This window comes from Oryx dammah, unplaced genomic scaffold (genome assembly GCF_014754425.2).
Source record: "Oryx dammah isolate SB20612 unplaced genomic scaffold, SCBI_Odam_1.1 HiC_scaffold_29, whole genome shotgun sequence".
Taxonomy (NCBI): Eukaryota; Metazoa; Chordata; class Mammalia; order Artiodactyla; family Bovidae; genus Oryx; species Oryx dammah.
The window spans coordinates 30,774,149-30,787,814 of NW_024070213.1; the positions used below are offsets into that span (position 1 = coordinate 30,774,149).

The 13,666-nt window shown below is 39.2% G+C and overlaps 1 protein-coding gene across 1 annotated transcript in view; it reads right to left on the reverse strand.

Annotated features, from left to right (window-relative positions):
* Nucleotides 1–1,864: 1,864 nt before the first annotated feature.
* ST8SIA1 (ST8 alpha-N-acetyl-neuraminide alpha-2,8-sialyltransferase 1) overlaps nt 1,865–13,666 on the reverse strand; it is a 177,675-nt gene continuing 165,873 nt past the window's right edge. Inside the window, exon 5 of the mRNA XM_040235331.1 lies at nt 1,865–10,966. Coding sequence (XP_040091265.1) covers nt 10,480–10,966 — 487 coding nt within the window. The 3' untranslated portion in view covers nt 1,865–10,479. The remainder of the gene's footprint in view (nt 10,967–13,666) is intronic.

Genomic DNA, 13,666 nt, shown 5'->3' on the forward strand with positions numbered 1-13,666 from the left:
GGGCTTTTAGTGACAGGTATGGAGTTTGTACATACAATCAATAATCTGACTTTCACCACTGCTGAGTGCCCAAGCATTAACAGCATAGGCCAATATAAAACCATTTCCAAACAGATCAGTAATTCACCTGGTGTGATGTTAATTACAGCAGGCTCACCAAAGGAACACTCATGCTCCATTCTTACTGTGCCCTCTTCCTCCACACACAAAGGTCAGAATCCTCTTGATCGAAGGATATCTTGAGACCAACAAACTCTTGATTGTTTTGTAACATAATTTTTTATTTCATTGTTTATGATGAAAAAGTTACCAAATATTGAGGCTGATTTTTTAATTCATGCCTGGAAACTATAACTCTTGTGGAGGACAGAAATTAACTTTCTATTCACATGAAAGAGTTAACAAAGTATTTGTTTTCCTATATTTTCAAAATCCTAGAAACTAGTTAATAAGTCTCAGAATCACACATTAAGCATTAGGAGATATGGCCTCAATTTCATTCTATGGTTTCCTGATCACTCACAATGAACTTCACAGATTTAATTCAATCATCCTATGTGTTTAGACCTTTATCATCAAGAATCTGGAGAAGGCAATGGCACCCCACTCCAGGACTCTTGCCTGCAAAATCCCATGGACGGAGGAGCCTGGTGGGCCGCAGTCCATGGGGTCGCTAAGAGTTGGACACGATTGAGCGACTTCACTTTCACTTTTCACTTTCATGCATTGGAGAAGGAAATGGCAACCCACTCCAGCGTTCTTGCCTGCAGAATCCCAGGGACGGGGGAGCCTCATGGGCTGCCGTCTATGGGGTCGCACAGAGTCAGATACGACTGAAGCGACGCAGCAGCAGCAGCAGCAGCAGGAAGAATCTAACTGTATATCCAAATAATAATTTTTCAAGCAAAAATACAGTCTGTGACATGTAATTACCCTTCACTTCGGTTTAGGAATTCTTGAGTAATTTATGCCTTTGGACTCTTAATATCTGCTTTTGAAGGCTTAAATCAAAATAATGTAGAACAGCAGGATTCAGTAATACCTAGATTTTTTTACTTAATGATAGTTGGTGAAAACAAGCAAGATCTATTTTTCTCATGTGATCTGAGAATAGATTAGAGTAACCCACATTTATGCTGGAGCTCTGTCCTTTTCTCCCAAATGATTCAGCTAAACCTCATGAAGATTTAACATTAGGTAATAGAATGTCCTTTCCTAAAATAGCTAAAGTCCAAAAAGCTGTTATGTGAGAATGAAGTCAGAGAATTAATAAGGAGAACTGCACAAAGCACCTGGTCATTTCTGAGGTAAAGTGCATGGTAATGGATGGACCAAGGTCATTTTTCCTGGTATCTCTCCCTCTTGAAAAAGTGGCAGAACGGGGGCACCAGAGCTCAAGGGAAAATGGGAGTTTGAAGCAGTTATCTAAATAATTCAGGCAAGAAGGCATACTTAGGCTTGTCCAAGTCACTGAATTATTTTGAAACTTGTTGGAAATTTTTTAATGTATCACAAGGACACACATACTGATACTGAATTATTGCATTAAGGAAAAATGTTATCCCTGGAAAAACTAGGCTCACGTACATACACCATGTTAAATAAATACTCAATTTTCTTTCTACTTTATGTTGCCCAGTAGATAGTAACTTTCACTGGCATAAGAAGTATGAATAATGTCCTCGTATCCTAGACACAGCATTTGTAATTCTGTATTTCTGAAGTAATTTTCTCACTAAATAGCATTGAGTTTGTAGCCAGAAGGAAAAAAAAAAAAGTGTAGCTGATATGCATACAAAAATAAAGGAAGAAAAGAAAATAGAATTACCCAAATGCTTCTGGGAAATAAAAAGACTTCACAAGCTATACAAAAAAAAAATTTTATTCACAGAGTACATTTCCAAAATTTCTCCAAGTAAGGGAGGTAGAGAAATTGAAACTTACTGAAACTTCTCAGTACCAGCCATAATTACAATGAACATAGCAAAGAAAAAGACATGTTTTAACAGCAAACCTCCTCCTATGACATTGCATTTAATTCTGTGGAAAGAACAACTCAGCAGAACCAACAGAGATACTGTGGTTTTCAAGTCACACTATAAAAAGTACCAATTAAAGTTTTTTTCTGACCTGCTACATTTTCTATGAAACTAAAAAAAAGAAAAAAGAAGAAGAAATGAAGAGCACTGATTTTCCCCACACCTACGGCCAGTGGAGTTTGGCTTTATTAGGAAGAAGTAATTTCACATACAGTTCAAAAGTGATTTCAATTTTCTGGTCTAATCTAACATCTTTTCCAGAATTACTGCATCTATCGACTTGGAGACTTGCAGACTACACTGCAAGAGAAAGTCTATTTGAATTTTTCTATTTTTTTCTGAGCTCTAGTCTCTGCAAATTTACTCTTGAAAAATAGCCTTCACATATGTGGAATAATATATAATGTTCAATCGTCAAGTTAAAGAGAATTTTCTTTTTCAAAGCTTTTCAGACCAACTGTGCTGTATGGTAACTGAAGTTCTAGTCATGTTCCAGACTTTTAAAAAAATTAGGCAATCTTTTTCTTTTTTCCTTTTTAATTTTCCTTTTAATTTTTGGGCTGTGCCGCTTGGCAGGAGGGATCTTAATTCCCGGACCAGGGGTGGAACCCATGCCCTCTGCGGTGGAAGTGCAGATTCTTAACCACTGGACCATGAGGGAAGCCCCGAGGCTAGCTCTTCAGCGGAGCTCTGTTCAGTGGAGCTTCAGTGTTGTCTGTTCTCACCCTTTTTAGTGTCTCTGATGTAACCCAGTGGTCATCAATCATCACAAACTGTGAATCCTATACACATTATTATGAGGGCTTCCCTGGTGGGTAAGTGGTAATGAATCCTCCTGACAATGCAGGAGACATGCATTCCATCCCTGGGTCAGGAAGATCCCCTGGAGAAGGAAATAGCTACCCACTCTTATTTGCCTGGAAAATCCCACGGATAGAGGAGGCTGGCAAGCTACTTTCCATGGGGTCATAAAGAGTCTGACATGACTTAGCGACTAAACAACAATACAGATTATGAAAGAGATGTCTCTAGAAACCTTTCAACAAGAAAGCCCAATGGATTGGTGCTAAAGAATAAATGGGAAACGGGAAAAAAATTGTTTTCTTGCTTCCACGAATGCTAGAATTTGTTTTTTAAGCATTTTTAGTCCGTGTCCTTCTGCGGCTATCACCTAAGGCATTCCCTATGAGCAGGTTCTACTACTTCAACAAAGGATATTTACATACTGTTATCAGACGTCTCCAAGGCCTAGATACTATTGTGCATTTACATAAAATAGTCACATTCACTACACTTGTAAGAGTTCTTGCTGATGATAAAGACACAACTTGGAACAGACATGGTTACGCCTCTAGAGTGACAGGGGTACATGAAGGAAATACATAAGGAAGTGGGAGCCAAGCCAGAAAAAGTTAAGGCACCCTCTGCCACCCCCAGCGAGGTCAGCCAGCTTTCTCTTTCAATGGGCCTAACTAATGTAAGGGGTGTGTGTATGTGTGTGTTTACACTAGCACATAGGAGAGGAAACACATCTAGTCTGCCTAAGTAATAATGAATATAAAAGCCTTTTACTGAGGTATAATTGTGGGAGCGTAACTAAAGCTAACTTTATGCATAGCACATGGTGATCATGTTTCAAAGGGTCAAGTTCAAGGTGACATTTGCTGCCATATTGCTGCCTCATCATGACAAAAGATCAAAATCACCTTATTTTGCGAGTATGCATCAAGGTAGAGATGGACAAGGGGTGTGAGAATGGGAATGTTTGCATATTCAGGCTCAAACACCAAGGAAAACCCAACGTGGAGAGGACAGGAAGTGGAGAAGAGTTTAGACCCTGAGGGTCCAAGTAGGTAAAGAGGTACCACTTCTGCTTTTTTCCCCAAGCGCTGCACAGTCTCACGTTACTTCCTCTAGCATGTTTCCATCATTAGAAATAACAGTTGCATGACAATGTATTTCCTTTAAAATGTTTTGAAAAGGTTCTTGGGGCTGACAACAAGGACAACCACCTCCATGCTTCCTCTTCACTGCACACTAAGATCCCTCCCACTGACATACACACACTGTGTATAAAATAGATAACTAATGAGAACCTACTGTATAGCTTAGGGAACTCTATCTACCCAATATATGTACATGTATAGTAGATTCACTTTGCTGTACAGTAGAAACTAACACAACATTATAAGCAAATGTACTTTGATTAAAAAAATAAAGATTCCTCCCAGTGGTCCCTCTCAATTAAAGCCCTGATTTTTGTTCTATCATTTTCATTAAATTTATTTTTTTTAATGACAATTCTCCATTTCTCTTATGGTAGAGAGAAAAACAGACATATCTATCTCCTCATTTTCTCTGCCCTGGATAAAATCACATCTCTTAGATGTTTATTCGTATCATGTGAAACATGAGCTTTTAAAATGACAAATAACTGGAGAAAATCTAATTATATAGAAGCAGAAAGAGACATGATCAATACATTTAGACAGTATTCTATAAAACTTCTAGGTAGTTGCACATTATTGATTATATCCCATAGATTCAACAAGAAGGCAAATCAGAAAGAATTTTAGCACAATGTAGAGATCAATATGAATACAGGAGGTAGGTAAATGAGTGACCATAGCCAAAATATAATTCCTCTTTTGTGCTTTAGAATTTATAGTTATGGGCTTTGGCTATCGTACAAGTGATCAAGTATTATAAGTTAATTTATAATGTTATTTACTCCTTAAGTATTAGAGCAGAAAAAATCAGAAATGCTGGCACCAGAAAATCAGAAGGAAATGGAAGCACATATTTTTTTCTTATTGCAATGACAAGCATAATTTTTGTGTTATGTTTGAATGAGTTTTCCACTCAAGTATTTATTTCAGGTAAAAAATTCAGATAGGCCTATGCTGGGAGTAAAGTCAGTAGTATCCATTTTCTTATGATAGGAAAAAAAATGGCCAACACAATTGAAGATTCACATACATTTCCTTTCACTTACAAAATAGAAATTTTATGGTGTTCAACCTAAATACAGTGGCTTCTTACTTAGGAATCTATAAACAGGCAGTCTAGGCCTTTGCCTGCATCTCCAGAGCTTTCTCTGGGCTACTGGAGAACTAGTAGAATATTTGATATTCTCCCAGCTTTGAGAACTTAGAAAAAAATGTATCAAAGTACGGGGGAAAAAGTTTCATTTTTAATAAATGCTGGCAGGGCCATAATTAGGTCAAGATGATCAGAATTCTATCATGGGACACCCAAATTTAAAGAGCACACGTATTAAAAAAAAAAAACATGTTTAAGGCAGTGTAAAATTTTAAGCTTCCCAGCAAATTTGCACACCAGCTCTCTAGTCACAAGACTGCTAGCTTGACCTCAGAGCTAGGAGATCTTCTGTGGTAGTAGACAGAGAGTGCTGGAAGGCCAAGGCCAAATGCAGAGACTTCTCTGACCCTTTGTACATGGAAAGCTTGGAGATTGGGTTTTTCTTCCTTTGCATTTGCCTCTTCTTCACCCCAGCACGCTGTTCACTGAAGTTGCCTAAACTGCTAGTCATATTCAGTTGTAGTTACTGTTCATTTGGGGCTTCCCTGGTGGCTCAAAGGGTAAAGAATCTGCCTGCCATGCAGGAGACTTGGGCTCAATCCTTGGGTTGGGAAGATCCCCTGGAGAAGGGCGTGGCAACCCACTCCAGTATTCTTGCCTGGAGAATCCCATGGACAGAGGAGCCTGGCAGCCTATAGTCCATGGGGATGCAAAGAATCAGACAGAACTGAGTGACTAACACACACACACACTGTTCATTTTGTAAGAGGCCTGACCAATGTTGCAGGTGCCTCAGTAATGTCTGCCCATGCCCATCCCTGATGTGTGCCCATCAAAATCAGATCATCTCAGAGGAGACCTCTACACTGGGAAAAAGAAGAAATAAAAAGCACAGTATTGTTCTCAAGCCTTATTCCTCCACACGCTCTTCCGAAAGCTCCCATAAAAGTCCTCTTTGATCTCTGAAAGTTTGATCTTTGAAACTCTACTGACAGAGAGCATATATTACCTGATTTGGGGGGGGAAAGTTTTTATACAACCCAATAAGCATTTCCTGAAGTTTTCAGTGGACTGTTAACTTTTTTTCCTCTTTAGGTCCCTCCTAGCAAGGGTTTATCAGTTAAATTTTTCATGCAATCAGTATTTTTAAACAGAAATGAAAACCCTAGGTGACTGATTTTCCAAACTGAGAAACAGGAGGTGGTATATAATAAAATGACAAACCTACCTGAGTTGCTGACAATGTTATGGGTTAGTATTTCTATTTGAAATTATCACTAACACTACTGTAAAGCTTTGGACTAATCTCAGAATACTTTTGGCAAATTCAGAATCCTAGGATTTCCCCAGTTATTTTCCATATAGATTTTTAAGCCGGGTTGCCCATTGCTTCAGGTACAAGTTATATTTAACCTAAACAAGGTTTTTAGTCCAGAAAAGGGCATAAAATATCACAAAGCCAAACACAGAGTACTGTGTGAACATCTGTCACTCTGGATCTCTGTATCATTTTGAAGCATTTGCCCTTGTTAAAATAGGTAAAAGTGAACTATACAGAAACAAAATCCAGGAAACACTCCTCAACTTCTTACATTACTTTCAATTTAGATGTACAATGTTGTATAAACTGTTGGTCAAATACTCTATAGAAAGCATGTGTCCAGTGTCTTCTTCCATAAAAAATCTTTCATATAAAAATTACTTTCTTAAGAAAGACTTAATCATTCAGGCATCTTAATTTGACCTAAGTCTAATTAAAATCAAACAGAAGTCTTTCTTACTCATGATCTATAATATCAGTGCAGTTCTCCAATTGGAGCTAATAAAAATAAAAATTCATATCAGGTACTCATTTTCAGTCTCTTCATCCCCTCATTTATCCCCATGGAGCAACCTAATTTTTGCCACTGAAATATAACTTAAAAATTAGACTAATATGTTAGAGGATGATGCCTTCTTGCAGGTGTATCAAAAGTGATGAAATACTGTCTTATGAAATGTGTCTACTGCAACCTAAATCTCTTCTGAGCTTAATCTTAAGGGTCAGTAACATTAAAAGGTAATCAACCAAATTTGGCAAATAATGAGGCCCAATTCTGAAGGTCTCAATTTCAAAAAAATAAAATAATGGGAGCTTAGAATTTAACTTAAGAGTAGTAGAGTATGCCAGAGTACTGAGCAAGATAATACTAGAAAGATCCTCACTTAGGAACACATATATTCCAGTAAGGATGGATATACTAACTTTATGCTATAAGCACATGTACACACACATAAGCATACACACTCACAACTCCTACATTGAGATATATCCATCTAACCACAGAAAAGGAAATATGTATGGCACACTTGTGAATTATCACTATAAAATAATGCCAAACTGTAATATACTCTGAGAAAGCATTCTCATAAAATTGTAGTCATACTTTGAATGACATGAGCATGGAAGTGAAGACAATATGGAATAATCAAAATATCATTTTGGTCTAATCTGGGGTTTCTCAACCTTGGCACTACTGGGATTTTCATATCGGTAATTCTTTGTTGGGGGGCTGCTCTGTGCATTATAGATCTTTAGTAGGACCCCTGGCCTCTATCTACTAGATGCTGGCAGCACCCTCCAGACCACGAGCATCAAAAATGTCTCTTAAGAAGTCCCTGGTGACCCAGTGGTCAGGACTCTGAGCTTCCACTGCCGAGGGCCTGGGTTCCATCTCTGGTGAGGGAACTAAGACCCCACAGAAAAGTCTGCAGACACTGGCAGATATCACCAGACAGGGGAGGAGATTCACTCCAGTTAAGAAGCTGTGGTCTAATTATACTCTATCCATTTGCTTGCCTTTCAGAAGCCCCAAATGTACAACTAACCACTGTACAAATCTCTTGCACAAACCTAGCCCAGGAATTACAAAATGCAAAATTTCCAGAAGACGTCTTCAATGGAGCCAAGACACATGAGTTCGATGGAGTTTATTAATTATTGATTACAACAATGTCAACAATTAAAGCACTAATTTGAGTATTATCTATTTTATTAACTTTTATGTGTGTTTTTTGTTAGGACTTTTATATTTTGATGAAATGTATAGGTAAAAATGTATTCCTTTTCAGGTAGTTATTAAATAATAATAACAGCTCAAAAGAGGAAATATATTCAGGATTGCACATACAGTGCATATTTAGTTCAACTCACTCATAGCACATTCTCATTACATTTTTGCTGCCAAATAGGATCAAAAGAGCAAATCGGATCTGCACAGAATCAATACTCTTAAATTCTTAACTTTCTAAGTATCAATAGAACCTGTTTTGTCACCAGTCATATTTTAACTGTTGATCTCTATAATAACCTTAATATTCAATCTTATTTAGCAATTGCCTAGACAGGAAGATCCCCTGGAGTAGGAAATGGCAACCCACTTCAGTATTTTTTTCTGGAGAAGTCCATGGACAGAGAAGCTTGTGGGCCTACAGTCCATGGGGTTGCAGAGTCGGACACAACTGAGCGACTGAGCACCACCACATCCCAATGAGGCAGAATTTTTTCCAAGGGCTTTGTTATCTTGGGATTATTTACATGAACCCACCCCAAAACTGCCACCTGCTTTAGTCTACCTTGTATACTAAGTCTTTTCCATGGAAAATGAAGCAGAACTTTTGGGTACAGTTTACCTACATTTTGGTGACACTTAAAAGAATCAAGTTAGTGACATGTACTGTCTCCTTTTAGATGAAGACATCCCCAAACACAAAGACCATGTGAGGTTTCTTTTACCTTTCTCTGTATGTAAACACATCTGGCTGCCCGTAAACTGTCAACAGAGTTTGTGTGCAGAGTGTCAAAGCTGAGGTAACAAGCCTTCTATGCTGTCCTATCTGTTACTAAGGCAATCAACAACTACTAACTCACATCCCTTTACTGGTGTGAACCATGTGTTGATGACCATATGTAACACAGGATTTACTCATGAGATGTTGGTGGGGGGGAGTCACATACACTAAAACTGTTCTGTTCATTTGGAATGATTTGGGGTAAGGCTCACATCTCATGCTGGTATGAGCATTAGAGCAGCAACCAGTGAGCTGGTTTGTGTTGTAGCAAGGTATGGTAGGTCGTACATAATGCATTGCTAGCTCTCCAACGAGTTACAGATTTCTGCTGTCCCAGGCCATGTGGGTTCCGCTTTCATAGCTGCACAGGAATGAGCTTTGTCTGAGTGCGTGTATGAGTGTACATGAGTCTATGCATGCTTTTATGTGTGCATGCATATGCTTCATCTTGGAGAGGACCTATTTACCATAAAGAAAAGGAAGTATCTTCTGGTCTGTCTTCCAGAGACTAAGCTTGATGTCATTGTGCTTTACTTCATCTCTGAACATTAAATTATGAAGATAATTATGCCAATTTGCAAATAAATAATGCACTTGCATTTGTAGTTTTTTGCACTAAAATAATAAGCAAGAGATGTGGGTTTCAGTCCCTGGGTCAGGAAGATCCTGTGAAATAGGAAAAGACAACCCACTCCAAATCCCATGGACAGAAAAGTCTGGCAGGCTATGGTCCATGGGGTCACAGAGAGTAGGACACAACTGAGCAACTGAGCACACACAATAATAATGCAAATAGGCTTGCATAAAGCAGACCTAAAATTGAGTTTATGCCCTACATTCTGAGGAGGGAAAGTGATTCGTCCTCCTGACAATGAACCAATACAATCTAAATTCAACAATGTTTCACATTGTCTAAGTGGACTTGACAAAAGGGGAGGAAGTAATTCTTATTTAACAATTTTTTAAATGGAAGGGAGGGGAACTCTAGTTAACAAAGACTTGGTTCAACAAATTACAATTATCAGCTGTAGTGTCTTGTATCCATATTACTCAGTAAGGGATTTTTAAAAAATGTACCCCATCACCTACTCACTGCCCTTAAATAGGGCAAAATTAAGTAAGAATTTTTTAAAAACCTAGAGTTCTAATGTTAGTCTGATTAAGATAGCCTTTTTTTTTTTTTTAAACTAAGTCAGTTCAGGTTGATAACCACCAACACTTCCACTCTGGCATTTCACTTAATCTACCTTAATTCCTCAGCTTCAATAACTAGTTTTGTCTAGTCTGTGAACTGTACCTTCTCATGTAAATGTGTTTTACCAACATCACTTCATCAGCATGTTACTAGTTGCAAATCCACCATCTGCCAAATATTTCATGGGATGGTTCACTTCTTTTTTTGTCTTCCAAGCCAACAGTGAAAGTAGAGTTTCCCTTGGGTTTCTGTTGTCACTTTTTTCCAAGTTGTCCATGCAAATCCATGAAATGACCTGATCATTTCCTTTTGAAGTTATGTAGAAAACCTAACAAAAATACCCTGGCTCAGTCCTTTCTTTTTCCACAGTCCCTAGGAAGTGGGCTGGAGTGAAGTGTCCTCACATGGGTCTAACTGCATTCTCAGTGCACCAATTTTATGAAGATACCAGAGTTGAAGAAATTCCTCCGGCATGGCATGAAAGCCAGAAAAGGGCAGGACATTATCATAGTAGTGGTGGCTGATGGGCTGTTCATGCATATTCACAGAGAAGGGCCAGAAGCCATAGATGGCCACCTCTTCACAGAGGCCCAGGGCTGCGCTCACCAGAAAGAGTCCTGTGGACAGGCGCTTGGCGTGAATTCCCCTACTTTTCCAGAACTTCCCAATGCTACGCAGAAAGTTGGGGTTGGCAAAGAGCACTGTCTGATTGGCACCAACATCTGACAGTGTGTAATAAACCCGGAGGGATGGCTCTGTTCCCGTCTTCATAGAAAAGGCAGGCATGTAGACGTAACTGTGGTTATAGGCCTTCATATGGTCCACAAACGTCTTTCTGGACCACAGCAGGTTCTGAAACCTATCGAAGAGAAGAGGCTCAATTAAACCCGGGGAAAAGGAACTCATCAATACCCACTCTACAGTTCTTCTGATGCCCTGATAGGCATGTCATCTCTGCAAAAAACATAAAAAGCACTTCTCTTGATTTAAAATCCACCTTGAACTTACCAATTATCTCTCATCAAGTAGCTTGGCTTTCCCCCACCCCAACATCTTACACTCAGGTTAAGATTTCTTAGTGAGATTCTCTTTGAACTGAAATCCATTGCACATGCTGTTCTCTTTTAGAATTTACTTGCCTAGAATATAAAAATGATTTAATACTCATGAATTCACAAAGGTCATTGGTTGTTGAATAGACTTGATAAAGCTACCTGTGGGGCAGACATAAACACAGGACTTTTTTCTTCACATGCAAATCAAAAGAACCATTTCAGAGATATTCTTCCCACTGAAATGCTCTGATTCTACAGGAATGAAGCTTTACCAATGAATGCTACAACTATAATAATATATGGAAAAAGAAAGACTTGTTTCGATTAAACAAGGTTGCTGAGAGCTGCTTATATTGATAGCTCCAGAGAACTCTACTTTTCTATGTTCTTTCAATTTGGATTGCATAGGAGGATTTCTGACTGAAATGTATTCAGTTAAAACTTATGGTGGACATCCTGTGTGTCAGGCATTGGGGAAGTGAAATGTTTGATCTCAAGAAATTCAAGTCCAGTTGTAGAAACAAAAATATAACTGAGCACATTCATATAATATAATAACATTATATATTAAGCACTTAACATAATAACATTAATGTTCTAAGTACAACAGTTGACAGTTATATAAATTACTATGGAATACAGATGAAAAAATAATTCTGTCTTGGGAGAGTGGGTTCCAAAAAGAGCTACATTGAGGGGATGGCACTTAAATACATTTCCTTAGGGGAACAAAAGAAGAATAACCACGAAACTATAAAAGATACCAATTGCAAGTCCTGAAGCAATGATAAAGATCCTGTGATAAAGATTCTGTGTCTCTGGAATGAGTGAAGCAGGGATGACTGGTGGAGGCAGTGGTGGAAGATGAGGTGTGTTGCAGAAACACTTGAGTGTCTCTCATTTGTTCGGAATGCACTCTGATGATGGAGAACCTTCACAGAAGTGAGCACACACAGCACTTTACTACCTGGATTACAAATATTCCATCATTTGTTTAGCTCTCAGTCTTTGTCAAGAAAAGTGACTCTGGTGATCTGAGGAAGGAAGAAGCTGATGGCCTGGAGGCAAGTTCAGAGACTGCCAATGTAGATCAAATGAAAAAAGACAGTGAGTGAGAGGAGGGCCTTGCAACTTCTTCTTCTTCCACATGGAAGTCATTTGTTTCAGGTTACACGCAGGTAAAGAAGCAGCATCTGATGGGGTGGAGAGGGAGGTGGGAGGGGGGTTCAGGATTGGGGGACACATGTACACCCATGGCTGATTCATGTCAGTTTAGTCGCTCAGTCCTGTCTGACTCTTTGCGACCCCATGAATCACAGCACACTAGGCCCCCCTGTCCATCATCAACTCCTGGAGTTCACTCAAACTCATGTCCATTGAGTCGGTGATGCCATTCAGCCATTTCATCCTCTGTCGTCCCCTTTTCCTCCTGCCCCCAATCCCTCCCAGCATCAGGGTCTTTTCCAATGAGTCCAACTCTTCGCATGAGGTGGCCAAAGTATTGGAGTTTCAGCTTTAGCATCAGTCCTTCCAATGAATACCCAGGACTGATCTCCTTTAGGATGGACTGGTTGGATCTCCTTGCAGTCCAAGGGACTCTCAAGAGTCTTCTCCAACACCACAGTTCAAAAGCATCAATTCTTCGGCACTCAGCTCTCTTCACAGTCCAACTCTCACATCCGTACATGACCACTGGAAAAACCATAGCCTTGACTACATGGACCTTTGTTGGCAAAGTAATATCTCTGCTTTTCAATATGCTATCTAGGTTGGTCATAACATTCCTTCCAAGGAGTAAGCGTCTTTTAATTTCATGGCTGCAATCACCATCTGCAGTGATTTTGGAGCCCCCCAAAATAAAGTCTGACACTGTTTCCACTGTTTCCCCATCTATTTGCCATGAAGTGATGGGACTGGATGTCACGATCTTCATTTTCTGAATGTTGAGCTTTAAGCCAACTTTTTCACTCTCCACTTTCACTTTCATCAAGAGGCTCTTTAGTTCCTCTTCACTTTCTGCCATAAGGGTGGTGTCATCTGCATATCTGAGGTTATTGATATTTCTCCCAGCAATCTTGATTCCAGCTTCTGCTTCACCCAGACCAGCGTTTCTCATGATGTACTCTGCATAGAAGTTAAATAAGCAGGGTGACAAAATACAGCCTTGATGTACTCCTTTTCCTATTTGGAACCAGTCTGTTGTTCCATGTCCAGTTCTAACTGTTGCTTCCTGACCTGTATACAGGCTTCTCAAGAGGGAGGTCAGGTGGTCTGGTATTCCCATCTCTTTCAGAATTTTCCACAGTTTATTGTGATCCACACAGTCAAAGGCTTTGGCATAGTCAATAAAGCAGAAATAGATGTTTTTCTGGAACTCTCTTGCTTTTTTGATGATCCAGCAGATGTTGGCAATTTGATCTCTGATTCCTCTCCTTTTCTAAAACCAGCTTGAACATCTGGAAGTTCACGGTTCATGTATTGCTGAAGCCTGGCTTGGAGAATTT